This window comes from Mustela nivalis (genome assembly GCF_964662115.1).
Source record: "Mustela nivalis genome assembly, contig: HAP1_SCAFFOLD_1010, whole genome shotgun sequence".
Taxonomy (NCBI): Eukaryota; Metazoa; Chordata; class Mammalia; order Carnivora; family Mustelidae; genus Mustela; species Mustela nivalis.
Window position 1 is genome coordinate 67,024 of NW_028135654.1, and position 27,939 is coordinate 94,962.

General features: G+C 52.2%; 2 protein-coding genes and 1 long non-coding RNA gene across 3 annotated transcripts in view; 2 read left to right on the plus strand and 1 right to left on the minus strand.

Annotated features, from left to right (window-relative positions):
- The window catches only part of LOC309857642, an 80,442-nt gene extending 53,105 nt beyond the window's left edge, over positions 1 to 27,337 (minus strand). Inside the window, exons 1-3 of the long non-coding RNA XR_014307823.1 lie at positions 27,238 to 27,337; positions 4,871 to 4,972; positions 4,729 to 4,770 (exon numbers count right to left, since the gene is read on the minus strand). This is a non-coding gene — a long non-coding RNA (uncharacterized lncRNA). The remainder of the gene's footprint in view (positions 1 to 4,728; positions 4,771 to 4,870; positions 4,973 to 27,237) is intronic.
- LOC309857644 (uncharacterized protein) lies at positions 5,689 to 12,438 on the plus strand. Its single transcript, XM_082750364.1, has 5 exons — positions 5,689 to 5,755; positions 7,685 to 7,816; positions 9,297 to 9,367; positions 9,832 to 9,856; positions 11,667 to 12,438. Exons 1-5 carry the CDS (start codon positions 5,728 to 5,730, stop codon positions 11,774 to 11,776), a joined length of 366 nt encoding a protein of 121 aa, XP_082606490.1. The 5' UTR covers positions 5,689 to 5,727; the 3' UTR covers positions 11,777 to 12,438.
- Positions 14,679 to 22,561, plus strand: LOC309857643 (uncharacterized protein). The gene is made up of 6 exons (XM_082750363.1): positions 14,679 to 14,987; positions 15,361 to 15,388; positions 18,071 to 18,136; positions 19,857 to 19,930; positions 20,319 to 20,395; positions 21,610 to 22,561. The coding sequence occupies exons 1-6, from the start codon at positions 14,823 to 14,825 to the stop codon at positions 21,740 to 21,742; spliced, it is 543 nt and encodes a 180-aa protein (XP_082606489.1). The 5' UTR covers positions 14,679 to 14,822; the 3' UTR covers positions 21,743 to 22,561.
- Positions 27,338 to 27,939: the final 602 nt, after the last annotated feature.

The following is a 27,939-nucleotide window of genomic DNA, read 5'->3' on the forward strand; positions in this document are numbered from 1 at the left end:
AAGGGCAGTCGGGGCGCCTGGGTGGCTCAGTGGGTTAAGCCACTGCCTTCGGCTTGGGTCACGATCTCAGCGTCCTGGTATCGGGCCACGCATCGAGCTCTTTGCTCACCAGGGAGCCTGCTTCCTCCTCTCTCTCTGCCTGCCTCTCTGCCTACCTGTGATCTCTCTCTGTCAAGTAAATAAATAAAAATCTTAAAAAAAAAAAAGAAAAGATATTTAAAAAAAAAAAAACAACAACAACAAGGAAAGTCTGAGAAATTGTCACAGCCAAGGGGAGCCTAAACAAACGACAAAGTGAAAGGTGGCATTCTGAAACAAAATACCTGCATGGGGGAGAAAACACCAGGGTCAACTATCAAAAGACAAATCACATCCCATAAAATAATAGTTTACAACCCATATAATGGACAAGCACTTGTATCCATAATCTAAAACAGCCAGACACTGAAGAAGAAGAAAAACAAAAAAAGCCACAAACCTAAGAGCAAAATGGGCAAAATATGAACAGAGGGTTCACAGAAACGTAAATACACCTTTCAGATACATGAAAAAATACTTAACCTCACTCATACTTAAGAAGCTTACAGAGATAAACTTCATAAAATGCCATGTTTCTCTTTCCACTACCAAAATTCCAGAAGTTGAAGCACATGTTCTATGGGAGAAGCTGTGGACAAACAAGCACGGATGCAGTTTCGATGGGAGTGACACAAAATGATACCACAATCCTGAATGAGCGAGTTATCAATTCTATGCACCCGTTGACCTGGCAGCACACTTCTAGGAATTTATCGGATAGAAAAAACCTATATGTACAAGGTCATTCACTAGAACATGGTTTGTAATAGCAAAAGGTTTGAAATAGTGCATAACTAATAATAACCAGTTAACTAACTATGGAACGTCCATGCTTGATTACTGTGCAGTTATAACAAAGAAACAATCCATGTTCTGTTTAGATACAGACTTTTAAGAAGTGACAAAAAAGCAAAGAAAGAACAGAAAATCATGTATAAACTCCTTACTCAAAGTGTGGCTCCCTGAGCAGCAGAGTCTGCTTCACCTGGGAGCTTTTTAAAAATGCAAAACCCAGGGCCCCCACCAGATCCACTAAATCAACATCTGCATTTTAACAGGATGCCAGCGGTGTACAGCTGCATCTAAGTTCGGAAAGCCTTAAAGATTATGGATGCCCTTCTAAATAACAGTAGGGGGCATACAAGAGTATCTTTTACCTGAAAAAAAGAAGCACTGGTAGGACAAACAAGACAGACAGATATCTACAGCAGGAGGACCATAACTCCAGTTTGTCTGGGACTGTCCCCATATAGCCAGTTGTCCCATTATAACTTTATGGAACCTCTTTCATTCTCAGTGGAAGTGTCTCAGTTGAGATGAAAAATGTCACCCTTCCTAGAGGGAACATCACTTAACCTTTAACCATGTTATTACTAATTCAGAAGTATTTTATTAAAAAGAGAGAGAGAGAGAGAGAGAGAGAGAGAGAGAGAGAGAAGACCAGTCAGGGAAAAACACAGACTGAAGAAAAGCAGTGAGCCAAGGATGGTTGAGCAACAAACCCAAGGAGAGGCAACGTCTGGGGCAAAAGGGAAAGACAACTTTGTGAGGAACAGTAAGGGGATGTATCAGAGTTAAGAAAGGAAAGCTAGCAGGCAGGTGTCAGAAACAACAGAGACTGAGGGTTATGCTGCAGGATGGTCAAGTAAGACAAAGCCAAAAACTGGATTTGACTACAATTAGGTAGCCTTTTCCAGAGCTGACTCAGCTGAATGTCGAAGAAGCAAAAATGCATTCATGAAGTTGAAATATGAATGAGAAATGCAGAAACCAAAGCCGGAACAGGCGGCTATTCAAGCTAGAGATGTGAACAAGCGGACACACAAACACTTAGGGAGAGTCATCTGGAGGACGCGTGGTCCCTCCATTCCACCAGATCTTCAAAGTCCTATTCCTGGATCAAGCAGGACCATGAGAGGGCTGTCCACTCAGACCTCAATTGTTCGGTCCCCTGAAAAGCATCCATACACTTCTAGTACAATGCTGTGTCTACCAGATATGATTATAGGCTATTTTAGTGTTGTTATTGGGAAAATCAAAGGAAGTTTTACAACTTGCACAACTCTGTGAAATTAAGAGTCCTGCTTCTCATTCTACCAACTGTTCTTTGAATTTGCTTGATATACTTGATACACCTCCCTTCAAGTAATTCTTGCCTATTTCTATCTTTTCGGTTTTATTTTTAAGATTTTATTTATTCATTTGACAGACAGAGATCACAAGTAGGCAGAGAGGCAGGCACAGAGAGAGAGGGAAGCAGGCTCCCTGCTGATCCGAGAGCTCGATGTGGAGCTCTATCCCAGGACCCTGGGATCATGACCTGAGCCAAAGGCAGGGGCTTTAACCCACTGAGCCACCCAGGAGCCCCTCTATTTTTTTGTTTTAAAAATATGAATCTTTTCAAATTTTAGAAAACTCATTTTAAAACAAAGTGGAATCAGGTAACGTGATGCCCCCAGCTTTATTTTTGTGTTTCAACATTTCTTTAGCGATTCGGGGTCTCTTCTGATTCCATACAAATTTTAGGATTCGTTGCTCCAGCTCTTTGAGGAATACCAGTGGAATTTTGATCGGAATGGCATTAAAAGTATATATTGCTCTAGGCAGTAAAGACATTTTAACAATGTTTATTCTTCCGATCCAAGAGCATGGAATGGTCTTCCATCATTGTGTGTCTTCTTCAATTTCTTTCATGAGTGTTCTGTAGTTCCTCGAGTACAGATCCTTTACCTCTTTGGTTAGGTTTATTCCCAGGTATCTTATGGTTCTTGGTGCTATCGTAAATGGAATCGATTCTCTAATTTCCCTTTCTGTATTTTCATTGTTAGTGTATAAGAAAGCCACTGATTTCTGCACATTGACTTTGTATCCTGACACATTGCTGAATTGCTCTATGAGTTCTAGTAGTTTGGGGGTGGAGTCTTTTGGGTTTTCCATATAAAGAATCATGTCATCTGCGAAGAGAGAGAGTTTGACTTCTTCATGACCAATTTGGATACCTTTTATTGCTCTTTGTTGTCTGATTGCTGTTGCTAGGACTTCTAATACTATGTTGAACAAGAGTGGTGAAAGTGGGCATCCTTGTCTTGTTCCTGATCTCAACGGGAAGGCTGCATGGTACTGGCATAAAAACAGACACATAGACTGTGGAACAGAGTAGAGAGCCCAGCTATGGACCCTCAATTCTATGGTCAATTAATCTTCGACAAAACAGGAAAAAATATACAGTGGAAAAAAGACAGTCTCTTCAATAAATGGTGCTGGGAAAACTGGACAGCTATATGTAGAAGAATAAAATGCGACCATTCTCTTACACCGTACACAAAGATAAACTCAAAATGGATAAAAGACCTCAACGTGAAACAGGAATCCATCAGAATCCTAGAGGAGAACATAGGCAGTAATCTCTTCGGTATCAGCCACAGCAACTTCTTTCAAGATATGTCTCCAAAGGCAAAGGAAACTAAAGCGAAAATAAACTTTTGGGACTTCATCAAAATCAAAAGCTTCTGCACAGCAAAGGAAACCGTCAAAAAAACAAAGAGGCAACCCACGGAATGGGAGAAGATATTTGCAAATGACAGTACAGACAAAAGGTTGATATCCAGGATCTATAATGAACTCCTCAAACTCAACACACACGAAACAGGCAAACATATCAAAAAATGGGAAGAAGATATGAACAGACACTTCTCCAATCAAGACATACAAATGGCTATCAGACACATGAAAAAATGTTCATCATCATTAGCCCTCAGGGAGATCCAAATTAAAACCCCATTGAGATATCACCTTACACCAGTTAGAATAGCCAAAATTAACAAAACAGGAAACAACATGTGTTGGAGAGGATGTGGAGAAAGGGGAACGAACCCTCTTCCACTGTTGGTGGGAATGCAAGTTGGTGCAGCCTCTTTGGAGAACAGTGTGGAGATTCCTCATGAAATTAAAAATAGAACTTCCCTATGACCCTGCCATTGCACTCCTGCGTATTTACCCCAAGGATACAGATGTCGTGAAAAGAAGGGCCATCTGTACCCCAATGTTTATAGCAGCAAGGGCCACGGTCGCCAAACTGTGGAAAGAACCAAGATGCCCCTCAACGGATGAATGGATAAAAAAGGTGTGGTCCATATACACTATGGAGTATTATGCCTCCATCAGAAAGGATGAATACCCAACTTTTGTAGCAACATGGACGGGACTGGAAGAGATTGTGCTGAGTGAAAAAAGTCAAGCAGAGAGAGTCAACTATCATATGGTTTCACTTATTTGTGGAGCATAACAAATATCATGGAGGAAAAGGGGTGTTAGAGAGGAGAAGGGAGTTGGGGTAAATTGGAAGAGGAGATGGATCATGAGAGACTATGGACTCTGAAAAACAATCTGAGGGGTTTGAAGTGGCGGGGGGGTGGGAGGTGGGGGTACCAGGTGGTGGGTATTATAGAGGGCACGGATTGCATGGAGCACTGGGTGTGGTGAAAAAATAATGAATACTGTTTTGCTGAAAATAAATAAATTGAAAAAATTCTTTTAAAAATAAATTAAAAATAAAACCCTGTCACAGACCCCCCCCAAATAAATGAATAAATAAATAATGAATAAATAAATAAATAAAACAAAGTGGAAATAAACAAACAAAAAGCTCACCTGGGATGTGTTCCTTTTCTGCTCTGAGTCGAGGAGGGAGAGCTGAGGAAGAAGGAAGGAAGAAGGAAGTTAGAAGAGACTTGGCCTGCCTTGCAGTTCCTGGATTCACCTGCCTACGCAGCGCCACATACAAGATACTTACATGCCCATGTGTGGCTCCGATAGATGTTGAGCTTAGACATGATACTCTTCACTGAGTGAATGTAAACAATTGTTCCCTCTGGATTTATTATCAATTTAGGTTCTGTGACACAGAAAAATTAAAAACATGAGAAGATGAGTTGAACATTTACCAGTAACCTAAAGGAGGAAACACTATGGCCTTTTCAGAACTGATGTGGGAAAAATTAAAAATTAAAAATCTCAAGCCACATTGTTATTCTGTTTTCCTGTGAACACTATTAATCCCCTGAGGTCAGAAAATCCAAGAAACTCTGGAAAAAAGAGATGGGGGTGTCGAAGCCAAGATAAAAAAATAAATGTTTAATGTTGGTTTCTTACAACTTTCAAAAGGTCATTAAATAAGAAACTATCTTTGACTTAATTAAACTATCTATGACTTAACCCACTGAGCCACCCAAGAACTCCTGGAGAGACTTTGTGAAACAATCTCGTATAAACAGAGGAGTTTTCCAGAGTAGCAGATAGTGAAATGAACATTTCAGTCTCCTAGGTGCCCTCAGGAGTCTCCTTTTCTGAATGTCCAAAAATGCAGGTAGTTAACATACAGTGCAGTACAACTCGGGGACTCATCACTTCTCTCCACCACTCAGTGCTGACCACAACAAGTGCCTTTCTCAATGCCTATCATCTAACGACTCCTCTCCAACCCACTTCCCTCCATGACCCCACAGTGTGCAGGGATGCCTTCACCCTCAGAGTTCTGTCATGAGCCATCGCCACGGTGACCTGATGACACGCGTCCATCCTTCCGTTTCAACTGTCACTCTGTGAGCCGAGGCCGTGGCGGTTTGGTGAGCGGCTGTAGAGGTCCCCACGATGGGGAATCTTAACTGCTGTTGTACGGGTATGTGCCTATCGATTTTCTCAATTCTCTTCTCTCGAGCTGGTTGCCTCCCTTTCACAGAGACAGGCTTCTTCCCTTTGGCTTTTCCGCTCCACCCTCTGATTCCTCCACCCGGTTCGATGCCTGTGCTTGTTCGTTTGTCTGGGTGATTTCGCTAGAATTTCGTGGGGAAGCTGCCATCCTTAAAGTACTTCTACGTTCAGAAAACCGTACTCTTTCTGAATACCCATTTCAGACACAGTCCTAAAGGGACAACACACAGGTCACACGCCACACTGCTGTCCCCGGATCAGGAGAACCTTGGTGCGACCCAGGCACCACATTTGAGGGGGAGGAATTGCCGGTCACCTCTTCCCGATGGACACGACAAAATCGGAGAGGAAGGGTCAGCGGTCGAAATGCAGCTGTTTTTAGAAGGAGAGACACTGGAAGATAGCGGGGTGGTCTCATGGGTTGATGTGCAGGGTTTCACGGGCCGTCTGCTTGATGCCGGGGAGTGCACGGGAACGGGCTGTGCCACCGGGTGGGTGGACAGAACACACGGCAGTTGCACAGTGGACTGTCTGCTGGTCTCAAAGGTACTGCTGGGCTGGGTTCTCCAGGCCCGGCCTAGGGAGGGAGACAGGAGACTGTCCGCTTAACCTACAGTCTCCAGAGGGGATCAAGAGACCTGAGAGTAGACAGGGGATGCTGGCAAAAATGAGAGAGTAGGGAGGGACTCACGCCAGCCAGGGTAGCCTCACTTCCATCCAGGCTCCTCAGAGCAGTCCGCATGGCAAGAGCGGGCCCCTCAGCATCATCCGTCTCCTTCCTGAAACCAACCACCCCACATGGCCAGCCCACATGGCCACCTCCATGATCGTTCGTACCATCGACTGCTCCTCGGGACTGGCGAGCTCAAGGCAAGCGTGTTCTTGGTGGGGTCAAAGTGTAACCTTTGGGAGCGGAAGGCAAGCGAGTTCTCGACGGGGTCCTATGTGACCGTTGGGAGTCTGAATCACCTTGGGAGCCAAGCAGAACCCCAGGAGCCGTGGGCTGCAACTGGCCTTCAGGACAGCCTTGGCGACTGGGCTGACCTTGCAGAGAGGTGAGGGAACGTGGCCCATGCTACCCGTTCCTGGTCCTTCACTAGGGCCCCACTGGGCAGAAACCGCCACATAGTTGATGTCAGGGCCCCAAACACAGATGTGAGTGAGGACTGAGGCTGGTCTCGTGGCCCTCGCTCTCCCCTACAGAAACACTGGCACAGAGGAATTTCAGATTGTGAGGGCAGCTCTTGGTTCAGGGCTTCAGGACCTTTCCTCAGGGGCCGTGGGTTGGTGTCAGGGGCTGGGGGATCTCTGGCCACAGGGAAACAACAACATTCCTGTCCCAGATCAATCCTTCATCGGGGCCCTCCACTGTCCTCCACTGTGGCTTCAACCACAGCCAGCCATCTAGCTGAGTCCCTAGGCGGTCCCTTCCTCAACACCTGCCGAGCGGCTGGGCAGCATCCAGTCCTCCCCTAGGTCCCAGGTGCTCCTTAGACTCAATCACTTGGGACACCGTGGCGGCACACTAACGTCTAGGCCGGAGGGCAAGGAAGCGGGCACAGAGGGTTCTGGGGAACACTCTCGGGTAGGTGTGGCTGCTCAATGGCTGTGACTGAGGACATCACGCGTGCTCACGGCACTCTGTTGCGTTTCTGTCCTGTCTCTGCTCCATACAAGCCGTTGCCCACAGAACCTGTGGGTGTGGGAGGGGGCTGAATTCAGAGCACAGCACATGGTGACCTCTTCCTAAGTCCCACCTGGAGGGAGGAATGCCTGCTGGGCACCTGGCGAGTAGGGGCAGGAGACGGATGGACCAGAAGGAAAGGATGTCCAATCCCCCTGTGGGCTCCTGACGACAAGGTGCCGACACTGTTCTCTATTTCTGTGCGTCTCCCAGAGTTCTGTGGGGAGTGTTTCCTCGACGATGTGGAGACGCCCCCACCCACGCCCCTCCCTCCACGAGGACCCAAGAAGAGAGTCCGGTTCTCCTTCCATGATGAAGTGTACATCATCAAGGACACCAAGGAAGGTACGTTGGGGATTGACTCATTACGTAGATTGGAGACACATTCTGTCGTTCACTAGCACATACATAACCGAAGCCTTTAAAACTGCTGAGACACATTGTCCTCTGATTTCACTGGTAGCCATTTCCCTCTATGCCGTCCGTCCGTCCCCTTTTACGTCCACGAGTCACGATGAGATCCTCATTCAAACTGGACCCAAGGGGCACAGGAAAAAAGTGTCTACTAGCTGAAGGGATAGATCTTAGGTCGTTCTGGAACACACAGGTCCCTACAGGTCTCCCCAGGAAACATGGTTCTTAGATGTGTAGGAAGGAAGAGACTATGTTTTCCGCTGAACAGAAAAATGGGCCAGAATACGACAGGAGGTTTCACGATGCCCCCCCTTCACTTCCGCCCATTAGCCACATCTTACATGGGTGTGCTACGTATCTTCAAAGGAACAAAACGACCTCGCCACATTTGGGGAACTCAAGTACCCAGTACATTCCACGTGGTTACCGTTCTACAAATGGGGCCAATGCCTTCGGTGACGTCTTCTCATTTTGGAAACACAGAAATCTGCGCACTAATGTCTCACACAGCGGGGTTCCCAATAGCCCCAGACAGGCACTGCCCCCAAATCCATCACGGGAGGAAAGAACACATTCAATGGCATCCATACACATCATGGAGTGCAATTCAGGCGCAAGAAGAAACAAAGGTTTCCAATATTTTACGAAACAGATGGGCCCTGGAAACCTAACACGCATTTTGAAAGCAAGCACACAAGGAAAGAGGTACATTACACGATCCCAGGCTGAGAGGACACTCCAGTAGGGACATTCGTAGACCCAGAAAGTGGAAGGGACGGTGCAGGGAGGAAACGGGGAGGGCCGGTCATGTCGTCACGGGTACAGAGGTGCCAGGGGATAGGATGGCAACGTTCTCCCCATAGATGGCAGTGCGGTCTACAAAGCATCACGGATGTCAGCACTGTCACCGAACGGACGCGTACTAACAAATACAACCGTCCCCAGTACTTAGATTCCATCACCGAAAAACCCACTACTCCAAGGCACGACAGAGGAGTGATAGGGTCCCACAGCAGAGGTGCAGGGGAGACAGCTGAACAGGCCCCATGACCAGCTGAAGAAGTGGCAAGCTGGCTTGGCTTCACACTGGGCAGGAAGGCTCAGGGGACTGCGCCCTGAAACCCAGGGTGCCTTGAGTGTTTCCCAGACAGACGCTGAGAGTTCCCACTGATGATATCCCCTCCGTTAGAAAGCCAAGGCCCCATTTCCCTTTTCCATCCTGCTCCCCTCCTCTGTGTTTTGTGTACAGCACTGTGTACTGTCTCCACCACTGTGTCCAACACAGGCCTTGCGTGGTCACCCTTCACGTCCATTCCCTCTGGCCCCGCATCCACATCCAGCAGACTTAACTCCCCGAGTCATTCCTGAGTAGTGCAGCCAATGTCCTGACAGCTCCTCTCTGTTTTCCTAGACCGGGTGGAGGGACAGTCCAAGCACCTTCCTAGGGGCTGGAAAAAGGAAGGTCCCCCAACTCTCCCTGAGGTAAGCTCACCTCTCTTTCTCAGAGACATAAATGGTGCTTCCTTGATTTCTTCCATCAGTGGAGTTTGATGAACATCGGGCACTTTACCTCCCAGGGGAAGGGGGCAGCAGCCTCCCCTCATAGAAGAATGCTGGGTCTGACCTCTTACGCACAGTGGACCCAAAAAGGGTGATGACACAGGACAGCCTCAGTTACAAACTCCATGGGATCAAACACCTTCTTCAGCAGAAAAGGTTTCTCCTTGAAAGAGAACGTTCTGTCTGTTGATCAGAATGGACTTCGGAGATTGAATGATGCTCCAGCATCATTCAAACGGTCCTCCTGAACTCGGGTGGGGGGACATGGACTCAACCACGGGACCTCATCCAATTAACTGCCTGAAGTCCTCCCCAAACCAAAGAGCTGGCCCAACAGAGGACAGGATGCTGGGATCCTCACTGTGTTTCCTTTTCCCCAATCGCAGGTAGACGCTGGGAGCAAGGACAGCTGTACGTATTTAAGAGCATCGGGCTCTGGGAGGAAATCTAGAGTACAAAGAAGCCTGCCCCCTGATTCTGGGTTCCAACAAGGAACGGGGGGTGGGGGATACTGACCGAGACTGTCCGGTGAGGCACGGTCACCACGTCGAACAGGGCCTGGAAGAACTCGTACATAGGGAAGGGCTGATCTGTGTGCACGTGGGATGAAGGCCCTGTGTGCGTGGGGGTGTGCGTGGGGGCGTGCAGGTGTGTGTATGTGTCCCCATGTGTTATGCTTGGGAACGTGATTGTGTGCCTTTCCCAGGAGATCTTTCTCACACTTCCACCACAATCACAGTGCCCCCCTTCCGAAACACTCTCATCACCCTGGCACACTTGACATACTCCTTCCCCTACCCACCACAGCTGTACCTGGAGGACATTTCCCTTTGATTTCCTGAGACGGGCATGGTGCAGAGATGAAGGGACCAAACCCTTGACCTCCTACTTGGAAAGCCAAGATTGGAGCTCAGGTTCCAATCTGAAAGTTGCTCTGGCCTACCCACCTGTGTTAGTCCCTCAGACAGGGGGTCATGATGTACCATGGGTGCTAGCTAGCAAAGGGCCATAAGCATCTGTGCACACAGCCAAATACCTAGATTCTATGATGGTCCCCCACAGGACCCAACATGACACAGTGGCTTCCTTGGACACAGAAGCCAGGGCAAGCTTAGAAGCCCACGTTCAAGATTACAGCCTGGTCCCTGGAGTCAAGTGCACAGAGAAAAGCCACATCCTCGTGCTCAAGCCCACATGGCTGGAAAGCGTGTGGACCCGTGGAGGACAGAACAGGGCAACATCAGTCATAGCCGGTCTCAGTGTATACACACGACCGACCAATGGCAGAAAAGCATCACGGAGGGAACTGACTGTACTTGATAAGATTTCCCTAAGCCTCAGCAAGGTTCAGATTCTCTAAGCACACACTCAAATACCACTAGCCAATAGGAAAGCAAGGTCAAGCTTGGGTGGAAGCTTTGGACGCAACATCCCCGGAGCAAATCTCCTGCAAAGCAGGCCGACAGCCTATCGCACACACTCCAAAAAGACTCCACTGTGTAAGCAACTTTCCACTGGTCAGAACACCTGGGAGGGTTCGGACAGCCACTGTCTTCACGGGAAACACGCACAAACACACACACACACACACACACACACACACACACGGGACAGCTCAAGAACAGTGGAAGGATTCTATCACACTCATCGACGGTGCCGGCTGTTTACAGAAGCTAAGATGTCCGTGCTCTCCAGTGTTGCACATGGCATTTTCTGAAGACCAAGAAAGGATGAGTGAAGCAAACTACTAGGCTCCTTTCCTGAGGGTTGAATGCAGCCTGGCAAGTGAGGCTGCTTTTTATGCCGTGCAAAATCTTACAGAGACGTGATGCATATAGTCGCAGCAGGTGGGGATCTTGGGCCCAGAGCTGATGTCCAAAGCAGCAGCGTGGGACGCCTTAGTGGCACGTCAGTCAGGAGAGGTTATGGGACTCGGTCCTCACACAGAAGCCAGCTTAGGCTTCCCATGTACTGGACTGGCTATTTGGCTTTGATCGGGCTCACTTTAGCTAGAATGACAAGAACCCTCTTCGCATTTCCTCCCTGCTCCTCTCCCATCCCATCCCCTCTGCACCAAGGACAAGGCCCGGCAGCAGTGCCGCCCGTACCTCCTACGCTCCCCCACACGCACACTCCCCTCCTGTCCTCATCCATCCAAAATCCCCGCCTACTTCCTGAGCAGCCTCACCAGTGTCCTCACGGTGCCTCTGTATCCTCCTAGCTCTCCACGATGACCTGATGGAAGAGCTACTACCCACTTTGAGGGCTGAGGAGGAAACTCCGACTCTCCCTCAGGTAAACTCATTGTTCCTCAACTTTTTATTTATTTAAGACAGAAAGAGAAGGAGAGAGAGAGAGAGAGACAGACAAACAGACCGAGTGCGCACGAGAGCGCAAGCAGGGGGAGTAGCAGAGGGAGAGGAAGAAGCAGGCTCCCCTTTCAAGCAGGGTGCCCAATGTGGGCCTCCATCCCAGGACCCTAGGATCAAGTCCTGAGCTGAAGGCAGAAGCTTCAATGTATGAACCGTTGGGTCACCTCGCTAAAGTCATTTTGTGCTTCTGAGGGACAGCCAGTGTTTGATTTCTCTTTCCATGAACATCTGAGCATGGACATGCCAGAGGGGAGAGACAATGTCCTTGGTGCTGAGAGCCTGCCATGTGGTTATACCATTAATGGACAGCGGATTGAGACGGGCACTGAGAAAACATCACCATCATTGCTTAGGCAATGGATGGTTGTGAGCATTTTCCACCAGGTCATTCTGTCTATGGGAAATGGCTTTGGAATGAGTTGCTGAAGAAAATGGACGGGGGAGTTTTGACATAACAAGCCGGAGCCTTTTCGGGAGGTCATTTCCTCCTCCTCTGGATCATAGACTCAATGACCGCATCCCATCTAGCTTGCTTACGACACACACCAAGGGCACAGAGATGTGTGCACACGGTGTGCACAGGGTGCGGGGATCCTCACTGGGTTTCCCTTTCTCCAGCTGCAGGAGGCAATCACCGGATATGGCCCATATGCCTATTCCCCCATCACTCCCTTTAGGGAGACAGATGTAGCTGAAGATCAAGGTAGGGCTTTCTCTCCTCCTTTGGTCTGGAGAGCTTCCCCCCTTCTGAGTTCCTCCCGGGAACGGAAGCTGGGGCGGACTGAACAAACGGAGTGTCCTGCAGAAAACCAGGACCCTGTGCTACAGTCCCTGGAAACCAGTAGGTCATGCGGGCGGTGTGCTTGGTGCGTCTGAGGGTTGGGGCTTGTTTTCGCCTGGGTCGATGCGACGGGACTGGGCATGTGGGTGTGTGGACTCTGTCGAGTTTCACCAGAAGACATCTCCCACTGAATGGACTTGACGGCACGGGTCAAAGTTTCAAAGCCAAACCTCCTTCATCCCCGCTGCACACACCCCCCTAGGACACCACATTCCTCCCTGACCCCAGCTCCACCTGGAGGGTTGCTCAGGATTCCCTTTCTTCAGACAGGGATGGGGAGAAAGGAAGGGGCCCACATCTGTCCTAGCTAGGACGTTTCTCAGACAGGGTCAAAACACAAAGGAATCAGAAGCTACTTTAGTCGACCCAGACATCACCACCAGCCTTACAAAAACGCTCCCATCTTGAACGCACAGAGGGAAGGCTCACTGGCAAATGGCAATAGCCAGGAAAGCTTCATCATTAGCTCGGGGCCCGATCCGACTTCCTGACAATCTGCTACATGGCCAGGTTGGAGAGTGCCCTTCTCTCGCCTGGCCTCCGCTCTCTCGTGAACTTGCCTGGTCCTGACTGGGGGAGGTGGGTCCCGGGAAACTGGGTCCCGCAGACTCCAAGGACACACCCACATGTCACAGGAAAGGAAGACTGGGAAGAATCAGCACTTTGTGGATGGGGACTCTGTTGGAATGGTCAGATGTCAGTACGTAGAAATCCTGGGTCTTTCGTTTTCCTGACCCTGCATGACTCAGAGACAAATAGAAACCTCTAGGGTACTTGTGCTTGCATTGAATGCAACCCTGCCACACAGCATTCTTCTGCAGAAATACAATCTCCTAGTAGAGGTGAGAGATAGGTGGGAGCGGCCACGAATCGGTCTTGACAATGACCACGACACAGTCGCTGGTTGGAAGAGCTTGCCCGTCAGTACAACGGACCGTGTGTCTTAGTGTTTACCCACTTTCGGCTTGAAGAGGTCACCCTGATTCCATTCCCTGTAGCTCGAGTTCAGAGTCAGTATTTCTCCCTCCGTTCCTGCTCCTTGCCCTGACCTCTCTCGATGCAGCAGCAGCTTACTCAGTCCATACCCACGCAACCCAACGTCGCCATACACTCCCGGGCACGCCCACCCCAAGCGAAACTCCCTGAGCTCTTCCTACCGAGCCCCACCATTGGACTGACCGTTCTGTGGATCTCTCCCTAGCTTGGCTGGATGGACAGGCGGGTGAACGTTCAACAGGAACGACAGAGGAAGACGCCCCGTTTTACACCAGAGTGGTACGCTGGCCTTTCTTTGGGGGAGACACAAAACTCTTCTGGCTTTTTAAATCAAGGTCCCATAAAAAACAATCTCAGCATGCACAATTGAAAGGGTAGGGAGAAGTTTGAGAGAGAATCTGTTACCAAATGCTACCTAACCCCGAAGGCATTGCAGGGGGTTGGGACAACCACAGCATGATCACCTACCATCTGGAGGAGAGGGAGCTTTAGTACGGGTAGCAGCTATTCCTCCTTGGCACCTATTTTGTCCAGTGGGACCCGGCACGTGGGACATCTAGGAAGACTGGGCACATCTGTGGAGAACTCATTTTGCTCTCTTTATACTTTGGGGCTCACGGGCCTCTAGCACACTTCCCCATCTGGCTTCCTCTGGTGCCCCAGGGAACAAAAGAGCCATGCAAACAGGACAAAGCCTGATTTGATGTTCATACTGTTTTCTATTCTGAAATCACAGGTGTCCCTGCTGGAAGGGGATGGCGGTAAGTATTCTGTACTCTAGAGTCACTCACTTGTTTGCAACAACCTGGAAAAGGGCCAAGGTCGGGGCTTCGTCGCAGCCACGATGAGAACCACCCTGATTCCAGGTCTGGCGGGACTGAGAAGAAGGGTCAGGGTAACAGAAAGGGATTTCCTGGGGAAAGACCCGTGGCTTCATGGCCCTGTCCCCGGAAACTACTGCGCTGCTCTTAGGTGGTGCAGGTTTGGAGACAGGCAGTAGGTGTGCCTTGGAGATGGACTATTTCACAGCTACTCCAGGCCCTGTAGCTCCAACAGGAGGCAGAGTTTCTATTCACATCCCTGCTCCTCTCCAGGACCTTTCGTCCTCCATCCAGGAAGGGCCCACTGCAGCTCAGTCCATACTGATGAGCTCCCCACCTCCACACACATGTCCACACGTGCACGCCAAGCAAAGCTCCCCGAGCGATTCCCAAAGAGTCCCATAGGGGTCCCGACATTCTCTGTGTGTATCCACCCAGATCCCCTGGCTAGCCTGTACGATGACCCTGACGTGGACAGCACAGAAGGAGAGGGCCCATTGTTCACCAAGGTGGTAAGTCAGCCTTCCTTCAGGTGAGGTACAGCATCCCTTATTTCCCTGATACTCGCAATCAGATCCGAACATCTCGGCATGTACAATGTCCTTGGTGGAGAGATTCTTGAGAGAGCGACTCTTAGCCAGGGACGCCCCATTCCAAAGACCCTGCAGGAAACAGCAGGTTCGGTTACTGTCCACAGGGTCGTGAGCTTTTTCACGGGTGATACTGACACCGCCGTGCCACCTAATGGACCCAGGGCATGCGACCTCTAGGTGGATTCCATATCACTGCCCATGACCCTGCCCATCACCAAGAGACCAAAAGAGCTGTGCACACAGGACAAGGCAGGACTTGATGTTCATCATGTTTTCTTTTCTATAATCGCAGGTGGCCCGGCTGGAAAAGGAGCTTAGTGGTAAGTATGCTGTCCTCTAGAGTCACTCATTGCTTTTGAGCAACCTGGACAAGGGGCAAGGTGGGGCTTCCTTGCAGGCTCCATCTTGAGAGCCACCCACAATCCAGATCCTGTTGCAACGAGACTAAGGGTCATGTTCCGGACCGAGAACCCAGGCCTCGTGACCCTGGCCCCGGAAGCTACCGTGCTGCTCTTAGGTGCTGTAGGATCGGGTGCTGGGCACGTGGTCTGTTTCCATGGGAATCCATGTGCTGTGATTCTCAGGGTTGGTGTGTGTGTGTCAGGTGGGTGAATGCTGCGCTCTCGAACAGGTCTGGTCCCCTCAAAATGGCGATTAATGGTGTCCACGTTCTCAGGGACGGTTCCCATCACTGTCGCGTCAGGAACGTGACATGGAAAAACTCTTCAACACCTACAATTGAAAGAGGTGTTCTTTCCATGCAAAATCACATCAATTCCCCCAGAAAACAAATCCCGTCGCTAACTAGGAAGGGCTAGACTGTGCCCCAAAGACACAAGTGTGTCCCTGTTACTGAGTCAGCGTCCATGGGGCTCTCCCGCCAAGGTAGGTCTCGGGCAAGAATGGTCACAGCACCTCCCTCTTGACACTGCACTCACACACACACACGTTCGTCTCTGCATCAGAGGCCCCACGATGCGTCTTCCCAACCTCATCGCAAGCACTGAGTGCTGGGACACACTTCCTCCCTTCTGCAGGCGGCATCCGGGGCAGCCGCATGCAAAAGCCCGTTCGGGGATGACGCGCACAAAGGGGCAATGGCCAGGGAACAGATGGGGCCAATTCACTCCGTGTTTCTCCATGGAGAATTACCATTTCCCTGCAGATACTGTGTCTAAGAATGCAACTGGCCTTCTCCCAGGGAAACCCCACACCCACCACTGGTCCTTGCTGGGGCACTTGGAGGTGGGCCCAAAAGGTGTCCTATCCAAGGGGGAATGAGGTGGTCTTCAGGGACTGAGGATCACTGGCGGCACCTGGGCCCCCTCCATGCAGGAACGAAGGGTGCTCTGTGCATCGCAAGGTGGCCAAAAAGAACCTCAAACCTCAACAGGGGTGACAGGACAATCACCACCCATTTTGCTGGCCATCTGTCCATGCAAGAGGGCCTTGTTAGATTCGGAAGGTTTGGGCCAACAGACAACTCAAGGGGGTTCAGTGCCTGGGAATGGAGGGTTTCAGGGTTCTTTGGCAACCAACAAGATTTTCTCTCATGAGAAACATGTATTGGAAACAGAATCTGATTTTCCAACATCTCTTTTTCTCTCTCGCACGCGCGGGATCCACGGGAGTACCTTTCGCTGCTCTCCGAGGACACTCAACGGGCTTTTCCAGGGTAGTTGCGCCAGTCTGCATTCCACAAATTGCATACAAAGTCTCCAATTGTCTGCCTCCTTCCAACATGGGTCCTGGGTTTGAATTCCTGGTTTGGGTCCTCGCCACCCTAACTATAATGCCACAGCTCGGCGTCCTTTGTATTCGCATTGCCCTCACGATGCCTTAGGCTGAGCATCTTTTCGTACGACGTCTGTCTGACTGACCGAGTTATTTGTTCCCTTTGCAGCACAGACTATTCCAGTCTTTTTCTCGATTCTTTCATTTGGTGAAATCACAGTCTTCTTTTGTTTGGTTGGTTTTCTTTGTTGTTCTTCCTTTACGTCAGTGAACACACCTTTTCTGAAATAAGGATTGCCAAGGGGGTCTCCAATCTGTGGGCTGCCTATTCACTCTGTTCGCTGTTTCAGAAGAGGATGCTTTTTCTGGGCGGTCCTCTTGGGAAGCATCGTGATGCCAACATGAGCGCATTTCCGGGGCCATTTATCTTCAGCTCCCAGGTGCCCCTGACTCTTTGTATGCCAGCACCCTCCTGTTGGCTCAGGGGAGTCATCCAAGGTATTGGAAGGTCAGCTTCTAGAGACCCACCACTGACTTCTTCATATTCAGAAACGTCGTGGCTCCTTGTGTTCCTTTATGGTTCCCTTATCTATTCTAGCAGCTTCTCTGTCCCAAGAGCAGCACATTGTATGCTTTAGATCCGTGCTGCATGGAATCCGTTCCCCACTTATTCTAGGAACTGGGGCTTCACCTTCATCTCTTCGGGCCCAAAGACCTCCGGCAGCACCTGGTGGGTGTGTGTGAGCCCGGGAACGTCTTCCCTTGATCAACGTCCCTGTCACGCCAGCCACAGATGCCTGAAAAATATGCAGGAGAGCAGGCCTGGTCTCTCGCTCCTGGTTGGTGTCTAGTGCTGAGTGATCCAGGAACGAGTCTGTCTAGTATCCATCGTACACAGTCATTTCTTATCTCAGTGCAGTACACAGAAATCATCAAGGGAACGAAAACATCCAGTTGCTCACTCCCACTAGCCACACGTCAAGAGTCCCATAACAACTGGAGTTTCCGATGGTTGCGCTGGGAGGGGACAGCGGTCATGGGCATGCAGAACTGACACTGAGGTGGCTGCTGCAGCATCCTGGTCTCATTAGAAGGCATGAGACTCCAATCCCCGTCTCCTCCAAGGGCTCCGGCTCCGCCAGCCCCGTGAACCTCTGAAAGCACAGCAGAAGAGTCAGGCAGATGCTGCACGGCCCAGAGACATCTCAACGCACTTGGGAGGAAGGGGTGAGGCGGTTTCTCTCCTAATGGCATTGCTCCTCTTTCAGTTCTTACAGATCTACTGGTAGAGAGCATCGAGGACTACTCCTTCAGTGAGGACGAAGTCTCTTCAGGTAGGGAATGGCACCGAAGAGGGGAACACGGGGACATGGCTCCCGGGAACATGGGGTTGCCCCTGCCGCTCCGGAGAATGAAGAAGGTGGGTCAAAAACCACCAAGGAAAGGGATGCTCTGGCACAGGCATGATTTGCTCATGTCACGGTTTCGGGATGAAAAGAACAGACGAGGTGTCCACGGGCCTTTAGGGTAGGCTGGGTTTGTCATCACCACTCGACTCCTTGCGCGGCTCCTTGAAGGATCTTTCCCATCAAAGCTGCTCGTGCCTCCCTTGGCCGCTGCCACATGTCAAAGCTTGGCCTCTTTGCTCATGGCCTTTTGGGAATGGTGCACAAGAGATTCTGAATCTTTCTTGGCACGGGCCCAGACCTGGTCATGCTCAGGACTTGGCGGCCCCAACCGCACTCTACTGGGCAAGAGAACCGCGACACTACGCTCTGGTCTGAGCCAGGAGGTAGAAGACAGGTCTAAATTCTCTCCCTCCTAACCTCCACTACCAAACCGTCCCGGTTCTCTCCAAGCTGCTATACTTCAAGGAGATGCCCAGAGCTGCAGAAGGGAAAGCGTACTTCCCCTGGGTTCACTACACAGGTTCCTGTAAATCGTACCTTCTGCCAGCCTTCACACCCCAGCCGAGTCTGACCTGTGGACGTGTTCCCAAGGGCGGGACGCCCCCATGCAGCTCCCCTGGAGAACCCCTGTCGCGGGCCACGGTCCCCTGGGCCTGTGTGAAGGGGCTGCTGGACCTGCTTCACACACTCGCTGCCCCGGGTCCACTCTACCTCTCACCAGCTGGCATCGAGGCATAGCACAGAGCCTCTTGGGAGCAGGGCCAGGGAGTCACGGTTCCTCTCACAAACCCACCTCGCCGCTCACAGCCCTGGCCATGCTCCCCACTCCCTAGGCATGCCCACACGGCAAACGTTCCTCAGGCCTGCCCAGGGCCCTACACACACCCCGACCCCGTCCATTCCCGGCAAGCCTCAGCAGGAGCACTGGCAGGAATCCTGTGTTTCAGTAACCACACCGATGGATGCTTTCCAGGGCTGCCCTGAACAGCTGAGGGCGCCTGCACAATTTCCCATGCTCCCGTCTCCATTCAACCTCTCTAACACTTAGGGAAACAGAGGGCGGTGCGTTCCCTGAAACACGTCCCTGGGAAGGTCATCCCAGTCCCTGGGAGACATGGGCTGTGGGGACGTGGTGGGCCATCTCTCCCGGCACTTCCCCAGCAATCCCAGACCCATGACAGCTGCTCCCAGCACAGACAGATCGGGGGACCCAGGATATCTCCTCTCTTTCATGGTTGCCCCCTCCTGGACAACAATAGGACTGGTGGAGCTTGGCAGGGGGAAGGACATGGAGCATCTCTAGGGGAGGAGGTGGAGGAGGAGGAGGAGGATGAAGGAGAGCAGGGAAGGACAAGTACAAGGACAGAGGAAGACAAAGTCCCGCAGGCAGTCTTAGGGACAGTGACAGCCTCCAGGGGGGAAAGGATCACACAGCCGGGCTTCCGGGTCTTGGAGAGAATCGGAGGTGGGAAGAGCAGGTGGGCAACCGGAGACCCCCCTGTACCCTGCGGAAATCAAGCGACCAAGGCCAAGGAGGACTCAGAGCTAGGGACACACCCCACTGAGGGCAGAGCCCAGCATCCCCAGAGCAGTGGGTCGCCAGCTGCACTAACTCCCCTTTGTCCTCTCTCATGGCCAACCCCAGCATCCTCGCTGCTCTCTGACCCGGAGAAGGATTCCATGGACGACGATTCCGTCGGAAGGAGCCACCCTGCGCCTGTAATGCACTTCCACCTCCATCTCTTGGGCTTTCTCTCTCCTCTGTCCATAAGCGCCTCCTCCCAGCGCTTCCCCTTTCCCTGCTTTGACGATGCCCACCCTGGAGGCCCTCGTCTCCGGCAGGCACTCAGGCTTTGCATCGGAACTGCTGCATGAAATCCCCAGGCAGCCCTCCTCACCCCTTTCCTACCATCACCCTGACCCCTCACTGCTGATTCTGGGAAGCAGCCCCGGAGAGCAGAGCAGAGAGGAGGGCTGGGAGTCGGCAGGGCACGGCTCACCCGGCTGGAGGGCCCTCGGGAAGGGAGGCTGGGTGTGAGTATCCCCACACTTGGTTCTCTGATGCCGGGGAGTCTGTGCTCATGCCCACTTCTGCTCTTGCTCTTAGCTCTCAAGAAGCTTCCCTTCGGTGGACTTGGCGCAAACGACAAGGGAAGCAGAAGAAGAGGAGGACTCGGGAACGGGGTGAGTCGGGCAGGAAAAGGGGCCGGTGAACATGGACACACGTTCTCCCTCGTTGCCCAGTCCCTGTTGTGGGCACCTCGGCAAACCGCACAAAACCCGGGGTGCTGCCCTAGCCTCTGACCACAAAGAGGAGAGGAGAGGAAGGTCCCCGTCCCTGCAGGCACTAGGAAGACCTGAGAACATCCCACGGGGAACCTCCACCTGATCCAGGCAACTCCCTGTGGTGGTTAGGCGCTGTCGTCCAGGAGCTGCTGATCTTGGAGGGAGGGCCCTGGCTACCTGGAGGGACTGGACCCCAGGCAGCCTAGGCACAGTGACCTTCTGGAAAAGGGCTCCACGCCCCCCATTGAGCCCCTCCCTCTGCACGACACAAGCCTTGCCCTCCCACCCTGCAAAAGTCAGCAGATGGCTTACTCCCAGACGACACTACTCGAGAAGAGACAGTGGTGAGGTGGCCTCATCTCCCACTTCAGGCACGTGAGAAATGAGCAAACAAGACAGGCCCCCGGGCTCACAGGAGCAGGACAGCTCACCCCTCCCAGCGCTGCATCCCTGTGGGCACGTAGTCGGGCCCGGTCTCCAGCTGAGTCATGTCTGCCGGCCACTCCCATACGATCTGACCAACACCTCCAGTCCCCCGAGCCTCCAAGATGCCTCGTGGGAGGTAGTGGGTCCCCTCATGGCACCATTTTGCTTTGTGAGTTTCATACTCTAGAGACTCTCCTCGATCCCTCAGTCAGCAGGGGAGATTCACCAGGGAAAGGCCACCCTGCTTGCTCCCACCTCACCCAACACCTGCCCACAGCTCATAGACTGTGCCAACTCACTTCCCATGGGGGTCGGGAGCACGTGGTCTCTGCCACGCCACCTGCAACACTCATGTGGGCAAAGGCTCCCCCCACAGAGAAGGGGCACGTCCAGGGCTCTCAGAGAGGCTGGGGAAGGGACAGCCCAGCAGGAGGAGGACCCCGCCGTCATGGAGGAGGACGCTCAGGGAAGGGCCTGAGGGACCCTGGCTGTGAAGCCTTCATTCAGCCCCAGGGGGCCCACGGGAAATTCCCCTTTCTTCAGGTCATGCATGGGTCCTGCAGGGAAACCTCCACCTCAACACCTCAGAAGACATATTCCCCCAAACCCCACAGGCCTCTGGTAAGACATGGCCTAAACCACACGCCACTCACTATCTCACACCACTCCACCCGTTGTCTCCACAGCTGCGCCACAGGACAGTGTGCCCACCACCCCGAGGCAACAAAGGCTCCTGGGGTGCTCCGACAAAGGGAGCCAGGAGGGCCCTGGGGCCCCACTTGCAGCTCCGATTTGGGCCCGGAGGAGGATTCGGCGTGAACACACAGGGAAACACGCCTGCAGGAACGGCTCTCTTACGCCTGACCTCCGTAGGCCAAAGAGACGACTTCTGGGCAGCCCACCAGAGGACGGCACTGGAGCCCCGAGGACGAGATGAGAGGACCCTCTGAGTCGGCCGCCACACCCAGAGCTGGCTGCCCAGGCCCTGCCGATGACGGACACTTGGAGCACGAGGCAACCACCTGGGCCCACAACAATCCGTTGTGTGGGGAGACTGGGCCCACCTGGGACTGGGCCCAACTGGGACTGGGCGGGACAGCAGCCTTCCCGTCGTCTCCCCTGTCTGCTGCAGGGGCTGTCCCCTGCAGTCCCCGGCAACCCTGCAGAGCATGACACATGCAGGACGAAGCGGCACTGCCAGGGCCCCTTGACCACCCTGGGATCCACTCGAGGGGCAGCAGCCCTACCCCTGCTGGATTCCCCGAGGGTGCCGCACCGGAACCGCCCCTGTCGCTTCGACGCACAGGACCGTGACCAATGCTGGGCTCAACACTGGCAGCGGCCCCACAAAACGGGCCCCGCTCAGCCTGTGTTGTTTGGCAGCAGCAAGAGGTTTAGGGAGGAGAGGCTCTCCCCTGCACTCAGCGGCCTCTTCCTTTTACAACTCTGACAGCAGAGGCCTCCCCCAGCTGGGCCTACCCCACCTGACCAGGAACGACCCACGCGGAGGGACAGCTCTACGCCCCTATTCAGCAGGAAGAAGCTACAGAAGATGAGACCGTCCTCCTTCAACAACCTTAACCACGCAATGCTCCGCCCTGGTCAGGGGCACACGAGGAGGGAGGAAGGAGAAGGCTAGCTGAGCACCGAGCAGGAGCTGGCACGCCACACCGCCCCCCCAACCTGGGATACGGGGGACATCCCTCAGGCGCTCTGACTGCCCTCAAGCTGAGGAAAGGAAAAAACAGATTCTCCCCAGATGGCAAGACCGGAGTCTCCCTCGGTTTGTAAAAGTCCTCGTGATTTGGCAGGAATCAAGAGGCCCGCTTAATGAGAGCCTAGTGACCTGCCAGAGGCCCGGATCTCCGTTTCCTGAAGCCCTGACATCTCCCTCCCCTCCACGACACTGAGGGAGGCTGAGGCCGAAGGAAATGTCCGTAGGGACAGAGTTTCTTTTCAAACCTGCAGTCCCTTGAGAAGGACCTGTGAGAGGAGGAAGGTAACATTCCTCCAGGAAGCTCCCCAGCATCTTTCAATTCATGCCTTCCTAGCAGGAAAAACCACCTTCCCTTCACAAGAGCAAAGCCAACTGTATCCTCGGTGTCCTCTGTCCTCCTGCCACGTTCTCGCAAAACTTCCCTTTTGCCTGACCTCCCCCAATGCCACCCCAGAAAGTCAGCCTCCCGTCACGACCCCAGCAAGCAGCCCTTTCTACCCAAGGGTCGTATCCCTGTGCTTTAATAAAAATCACCTCCTGCCAGCAAAGCCGTCTCAAGACTTCTTTCTTGACCATCGGCCTTGAATGCTAACCTCTTTCCTACATCAGTCCTGTCTCTTGTAGGGCTCCTGTGGAAACAACCCTGCAACACGTTGGGCCCATTTCTGTCAACTCTTCCGATTCCATCCACCTCACCCACTGCACATTCTGTGTCCTCCGAGGACCGGACCCTTCTGTGGTTCTTGCACTCAAACCCTCACATGGCCCCTCTCTCAGTCCTCGACGTGGTTGACGTTGCCCTTCTGAAACTCCCCAGCATCCCTCCCTCACTCTCTTTGTCTCGCAGGTTTATCTGGTCCATAGGTTCTCATCACCAACACCCTACAACCGGTTTCTGCTCCTGAGTAAAGGACTCCATTCCTTTCCTTTCTCATCAAGCTCAAATCTTAACTCTCAGATGTTTGTCTCACAACTTTCAAAATTCTTCTTTCCCCTAATGCCTCTCTACCAGTTTCTCTTCTCCCTTTTTCAAGCCACCCTCTCTCCCACCCTCCCTTCGTTCCGTCCTTCCTTCCTTCTCTGCATGATCTTTTCGTTCTTTGTATTCCTTCCTCCCTCCCCCTCTTTCCTTTTCTCCTTCTGTTCTGTTAGTCCCCACACAGCACTTCAGTACTTTTTCACCTAGTGTTCTGGGACTCACTCTTTGTGTACAAGACCCAGGAGCTCACGGCAATTCGTTCCCTAATAAAGGATGAAGGGAGACCCACACGGGGGCATCTCAAAGGTCGGCTTCTCTGCAAGTCAACGGGAAGCTTCAGGGTCATGGACCCTGGCCTTCCACACTAGAGCTGGACACGGGCTACGCTAAGCATTCCCCACAATCTCCTGTCTTCCAAGACCCTGAGCATATGGGCTGTCCCACCAGAAACCTGAAGAGTTTCATTTCTCGGCTGAAATGGGCCTCGAGCCAAGCCGCCGCCCGAGTGTCTGGAAAAGTCACTGGCTTCAGCACGACTCACGGGTATATAGTCTTTGAAAAAGAAACATCAAAAATTTAATCAGCAGTTGACGTGGGTTTGATGCTACCATGTAGAAAGATCTAAATGAATTCCGGAAAGGAACAAGGCACGCGACTACAAGTGGCCTACAGGGGTAGACGCAGCGACCATTCCTGAAGGGAGGGGCTGGAACGCGTTCCTTGAGTCAAGAAGGGAGGAACGTGAGGGAGCGATCCTGCCACAGCCCCTCGTGTTCTGGCCACTAGCAGAGGGTTCACACTGCACAGGAACCCGGGCAATGCTGGAGCACAGCACGGGAGAGGTCTCACGTGCCTCACTCACTCCAGGTGTGCTGTGTCCTGGGAAGACAAGCCTTGTATTTCCTGACAATGTGGAAGAGCCTTCAGCCATGGGTCCCTGGTGCCAGGGACATCAGAGCTCGTTCATCCTGGATCGCAGCACACCCATCTACCCAGTGTGGGAGAGCCTTTAGTCGGGGCTCTAAGCTCGGGAGACACGAGAGAACTCACCCTTCCGAGGAACGGAGACATGATACACATGGGGGGAACAACTCCAGGGCAGTGCTCACCTCTGTACACAGTAAGACCACTGGAGACGCCCCTCACGGATGGAAAGAAGGTGGGGGACCCTTGTTTCAGAGAGCTCTGCTCTTCTTCCTGCCCAGGAACTCACACGGGGTAGAAGCCATGTGCTGGGATTGCTGCACAAGAGCTCACAGCAACATACATCCCTTCGAGGCCATGGACAAGTTCCCACAGACAGAAACTGGTTGAATGTCATCTTCAGGGGAAAGCATTTAGGCCAGCCACACCCTTAGCCAGCATCCGAGGATCCACATCGGCGGCAACCCCAACAAATGCGGTCAATGTGGAAGAGCCCTTGGATACAGCTCTCACATATGGAGACACCAGACAACTCAGAGCGGAGAAACCTGTGTCTGTCACCACTGAGGCCCCGCCTGTACTCAGAGGGCCGCGCCCACCTTGCTCACCGCCACAGAAATCACACAGTACAAACCCTTGTCTCCCGTCACTGAGGCAGAGCCTTCACCCAGAAGTGGACCCTTTCCCAACACCAGAGAACTCACATGGGGAGAGCCACTAGCGCGATATCCTGGTGGAAGAAGCTTCAGGTGGGGTTCATGCCTGAGGCTCCCGCTATCATCTCAGAGTGTGCTTCACCCCTCACACGGGAGCGAAGGTGCAGACACCCCTGGGACGCCCTGCATCATGGCTGTGGCTGAATGCCGAGGACATCCCATATGGGAATCCCATTCCTCACGGAGCCAACCCAGGAAGGACCTGAGAGGATTCACACACGGGAAAATCCTCCCGGTCTGAAGAGCAAAGGAATGGGCTCAGCTATCCCTTCTTCCCTAGCCAGCAATGACACCCTCACACCGAGGAATCACTGATCCCAACACAACGAAGGGAAATTCTTCCCTGGACACTCCCATCAGAGAATCACTGGGCAACTACCTCCTAAGGAATTCCTCGGGGTGACTCTGAGATACAAACTCAGACACTGCAAACACATATAACAGGGCCCCATTCTGAGGGATGCAGAATGCGCTATTCCAGTAACCAATAGCTAGAAATCAAGCACACCTGCTCTGATCCAGGAGTACTTCCATAAAGGCCAGTCTCACCAAACAGGCGGCGTCTCACAACCATGCACAAAATGCCAAGTAAGAACAGGGGATTTCTCCTTCAGGAGCTCTCACAACAGACACAGGTACTGTCCCTTGGTAGGAAGTGGGATCATGGGAAGTAACACTGCCTGGGATCCATGAGAACATCAAGTCGAGGGGGAACTCAGAGTCTCAGAACACAAGGTGATAGAAGTATGTTCACAAAAACATGAACCTATCGATGTATATAGATCGCAAGGATGAATGGCCACAAGATTCAAAAAACACATGGTTTGTGATCTACCTCTCATGTGTCCTTAATTCTACTAATATTGTCCTCACAAAGCGCAAAGGATTTAAAAAATAATTGCATGCTTAGAAATATATCTACTTCACTTATTGGAGATCGACAGAGCTAGCGAGGGAGCAAGAACAGCCGGGGTCCGGCAGCGGAGAAGAGAAAGAAAGGTGCCCAATACAGGGCTTGATCCCCAGGCATCCAGGGATCCTGACCTCAGCCAAGGGCAGATGCTTACCCAACTGCGCCACCCGGGGGCTGGCAAATTAATTTCATCTTTTACAAAGATGCTCTTCTGGAAGACAGGGCACCAAAACCTCCACAGTTCAGCATCAGGCAATGAGGGCTTCCTCCCTGTCTATGAGAACATGGAAGCCAAAGGTTTTTCTCCACCACCAAGAAGAGCTACATATCTCTGGGCCTGAGAGGGTGTACAACCACTGCAGATGTGGAAATACTCCCCGATTCAGTAGATTTTGAACAGGAAGGCGTTCTTACAGTCCCTTCCATAAAGACAAAGCCTGTCCAGGAATGCCTGCGAAGTTCTTTCAGTTAAGGGACCAGCTTTTGGCTTTGGGTCAGGTTAAGTTATCAGGGTTATGGGACTGAGCCCCGTGTCAGGCTATGGAAGGCATGTGGAGCCTGCTGAAGGGTCGCTCTCATCCCCTGCAACACCCACTCCGCTGCAAAAAAAAAAAAAAAAAAAAAAAAGGCAAAAAAAAATCGAATAGAGAGAGAAAGAACATGTGCGGAAGTCCACTCAGACATCCATTTGTAAAGATGCCTGGGATTCTTTGCTCTAGATGAATAGCCCAATAAAGCAAGGGTGGGCAGAAAGTCGATCATCAAGAGAATATCTATTTATAAGGTCAGGCTGCAATAACTCAGGACTGTGCTAAAAGGGGCAACCTGGAGTTCAGAAGTCTTGTGTGGGGCAGGGACTTGCAGAACCTTCTCCACATGTGCCACTAAGTCATCTTCCCCAAGCAGCCGACTCTAGACATTCTGGTTAACGGTACATCTCCACGTTAATCGACAAGAAGAGGCTCTCTTTGCCTCCGGAAGAAAGACAGAAGCCGGCACGAAAGACACCCAAGTCAAGGCCTGAACCTCAACCCAGGTGGGAGGTTCAGAACCAAGACAACTTACCACTGCGATGCACGTGCACCAGGGAGATGACAGTGCTCACACTCCTGGACGTGCTGCACTTCCACCTGCACTGAAGAGACAGAGGCCAGACGCTTTGGATGCTGCCCAGTAGGCCACGTCCCCTGAGCCTCGAAGCACCACCTGTAAAAACAAGGAGAGCATTCAGTCGAGGTCTCAGGACCCGCACGTGGGGAGACACAGTGTCACCCATGACGGAAGCAGGCCCCTCCGTCCCAGCAGGGAGTGCAGGTTCAAGGAGGCCAAAACCACAGGGCCCCGCCATCTGTCAAAGTCTTAGCATTGCTGCTGGAAGGCCTTCCCCTAAAGCATGCTTGGCGAATTGCCTGCCAGGAGTTCCATGAGGCTGATAAGGGCCTCTGGTCTTTCCTTGCTACAACATGTCTCATGGGCCCTGGTACTCAACAACAACAACAAAAAAAACCACGACTGACTACCTTCCTCTTCCACAACAACCCTTCCACTTCAGGGTCGTGGCTATGGCAGAGTTCACACTGTGCGCATTTTGCCCTGATAAACGCCAACCCTCCAATAAAGCACAGAGCAGAGAGTCAGGCTTGAGCACGCTGGTGACCTGGCCGGCTGCCTCCCTCCCTCCCTCCCTCCCTCCCTGGCTCCAGTCCTTTCCTATAAGCATCTGCCTGGGCCCTGGGACTCTGGCTGTGCCCAGGTGCCCCGGGCCCT

Excerpts from the sequence above, each read along its gene's own strand:
- LOC309857644 (XM_082750364.1), top strand. The coding sequence starts at position 5,728 with ATGGGGAATCTTAACTGCTGTTGTACGG. Across the intron at positions 5,756-7,684 it reads TCTTAACTGCTGTTGTACGG|AGTTCTGTGGGGAGTGTTTC; the intron begins GTATGTGCCTAT and ends TGCGTCTCCCAG. Across the intron at positions 9,857-11,666 it reads CGCTGGGAGCAAGGACAGCT|CTCTCCACGATGACCTGATG; the intron begins GTACGTATTTAA and ends GTATCCTCCTAG.
- LOC309857643 (XM_082750363.1), top strand. The coding sequence starts at position 14,823 with ATGTCCACACGTGCACGCCAAGCAAAGCTCCCCGAGCGATTCCCAAAG. Across the intron at positions 15,389-18,070 it reads GCTGGAAAAGGAGCTTAGTG|TTCTTACAGATCTACTGGTA; the intron begins GTAAGTATGCTG and ends CTCCTCTTTCAG. Across the intron at positions 18,137-19,856 it reads TGAGGACGAAGTCTCTTCAG|CATCCTCGCTGCTCTCTGAC; the intron begins GTAGGGAATGGC and ends GGCCAACCCCAG.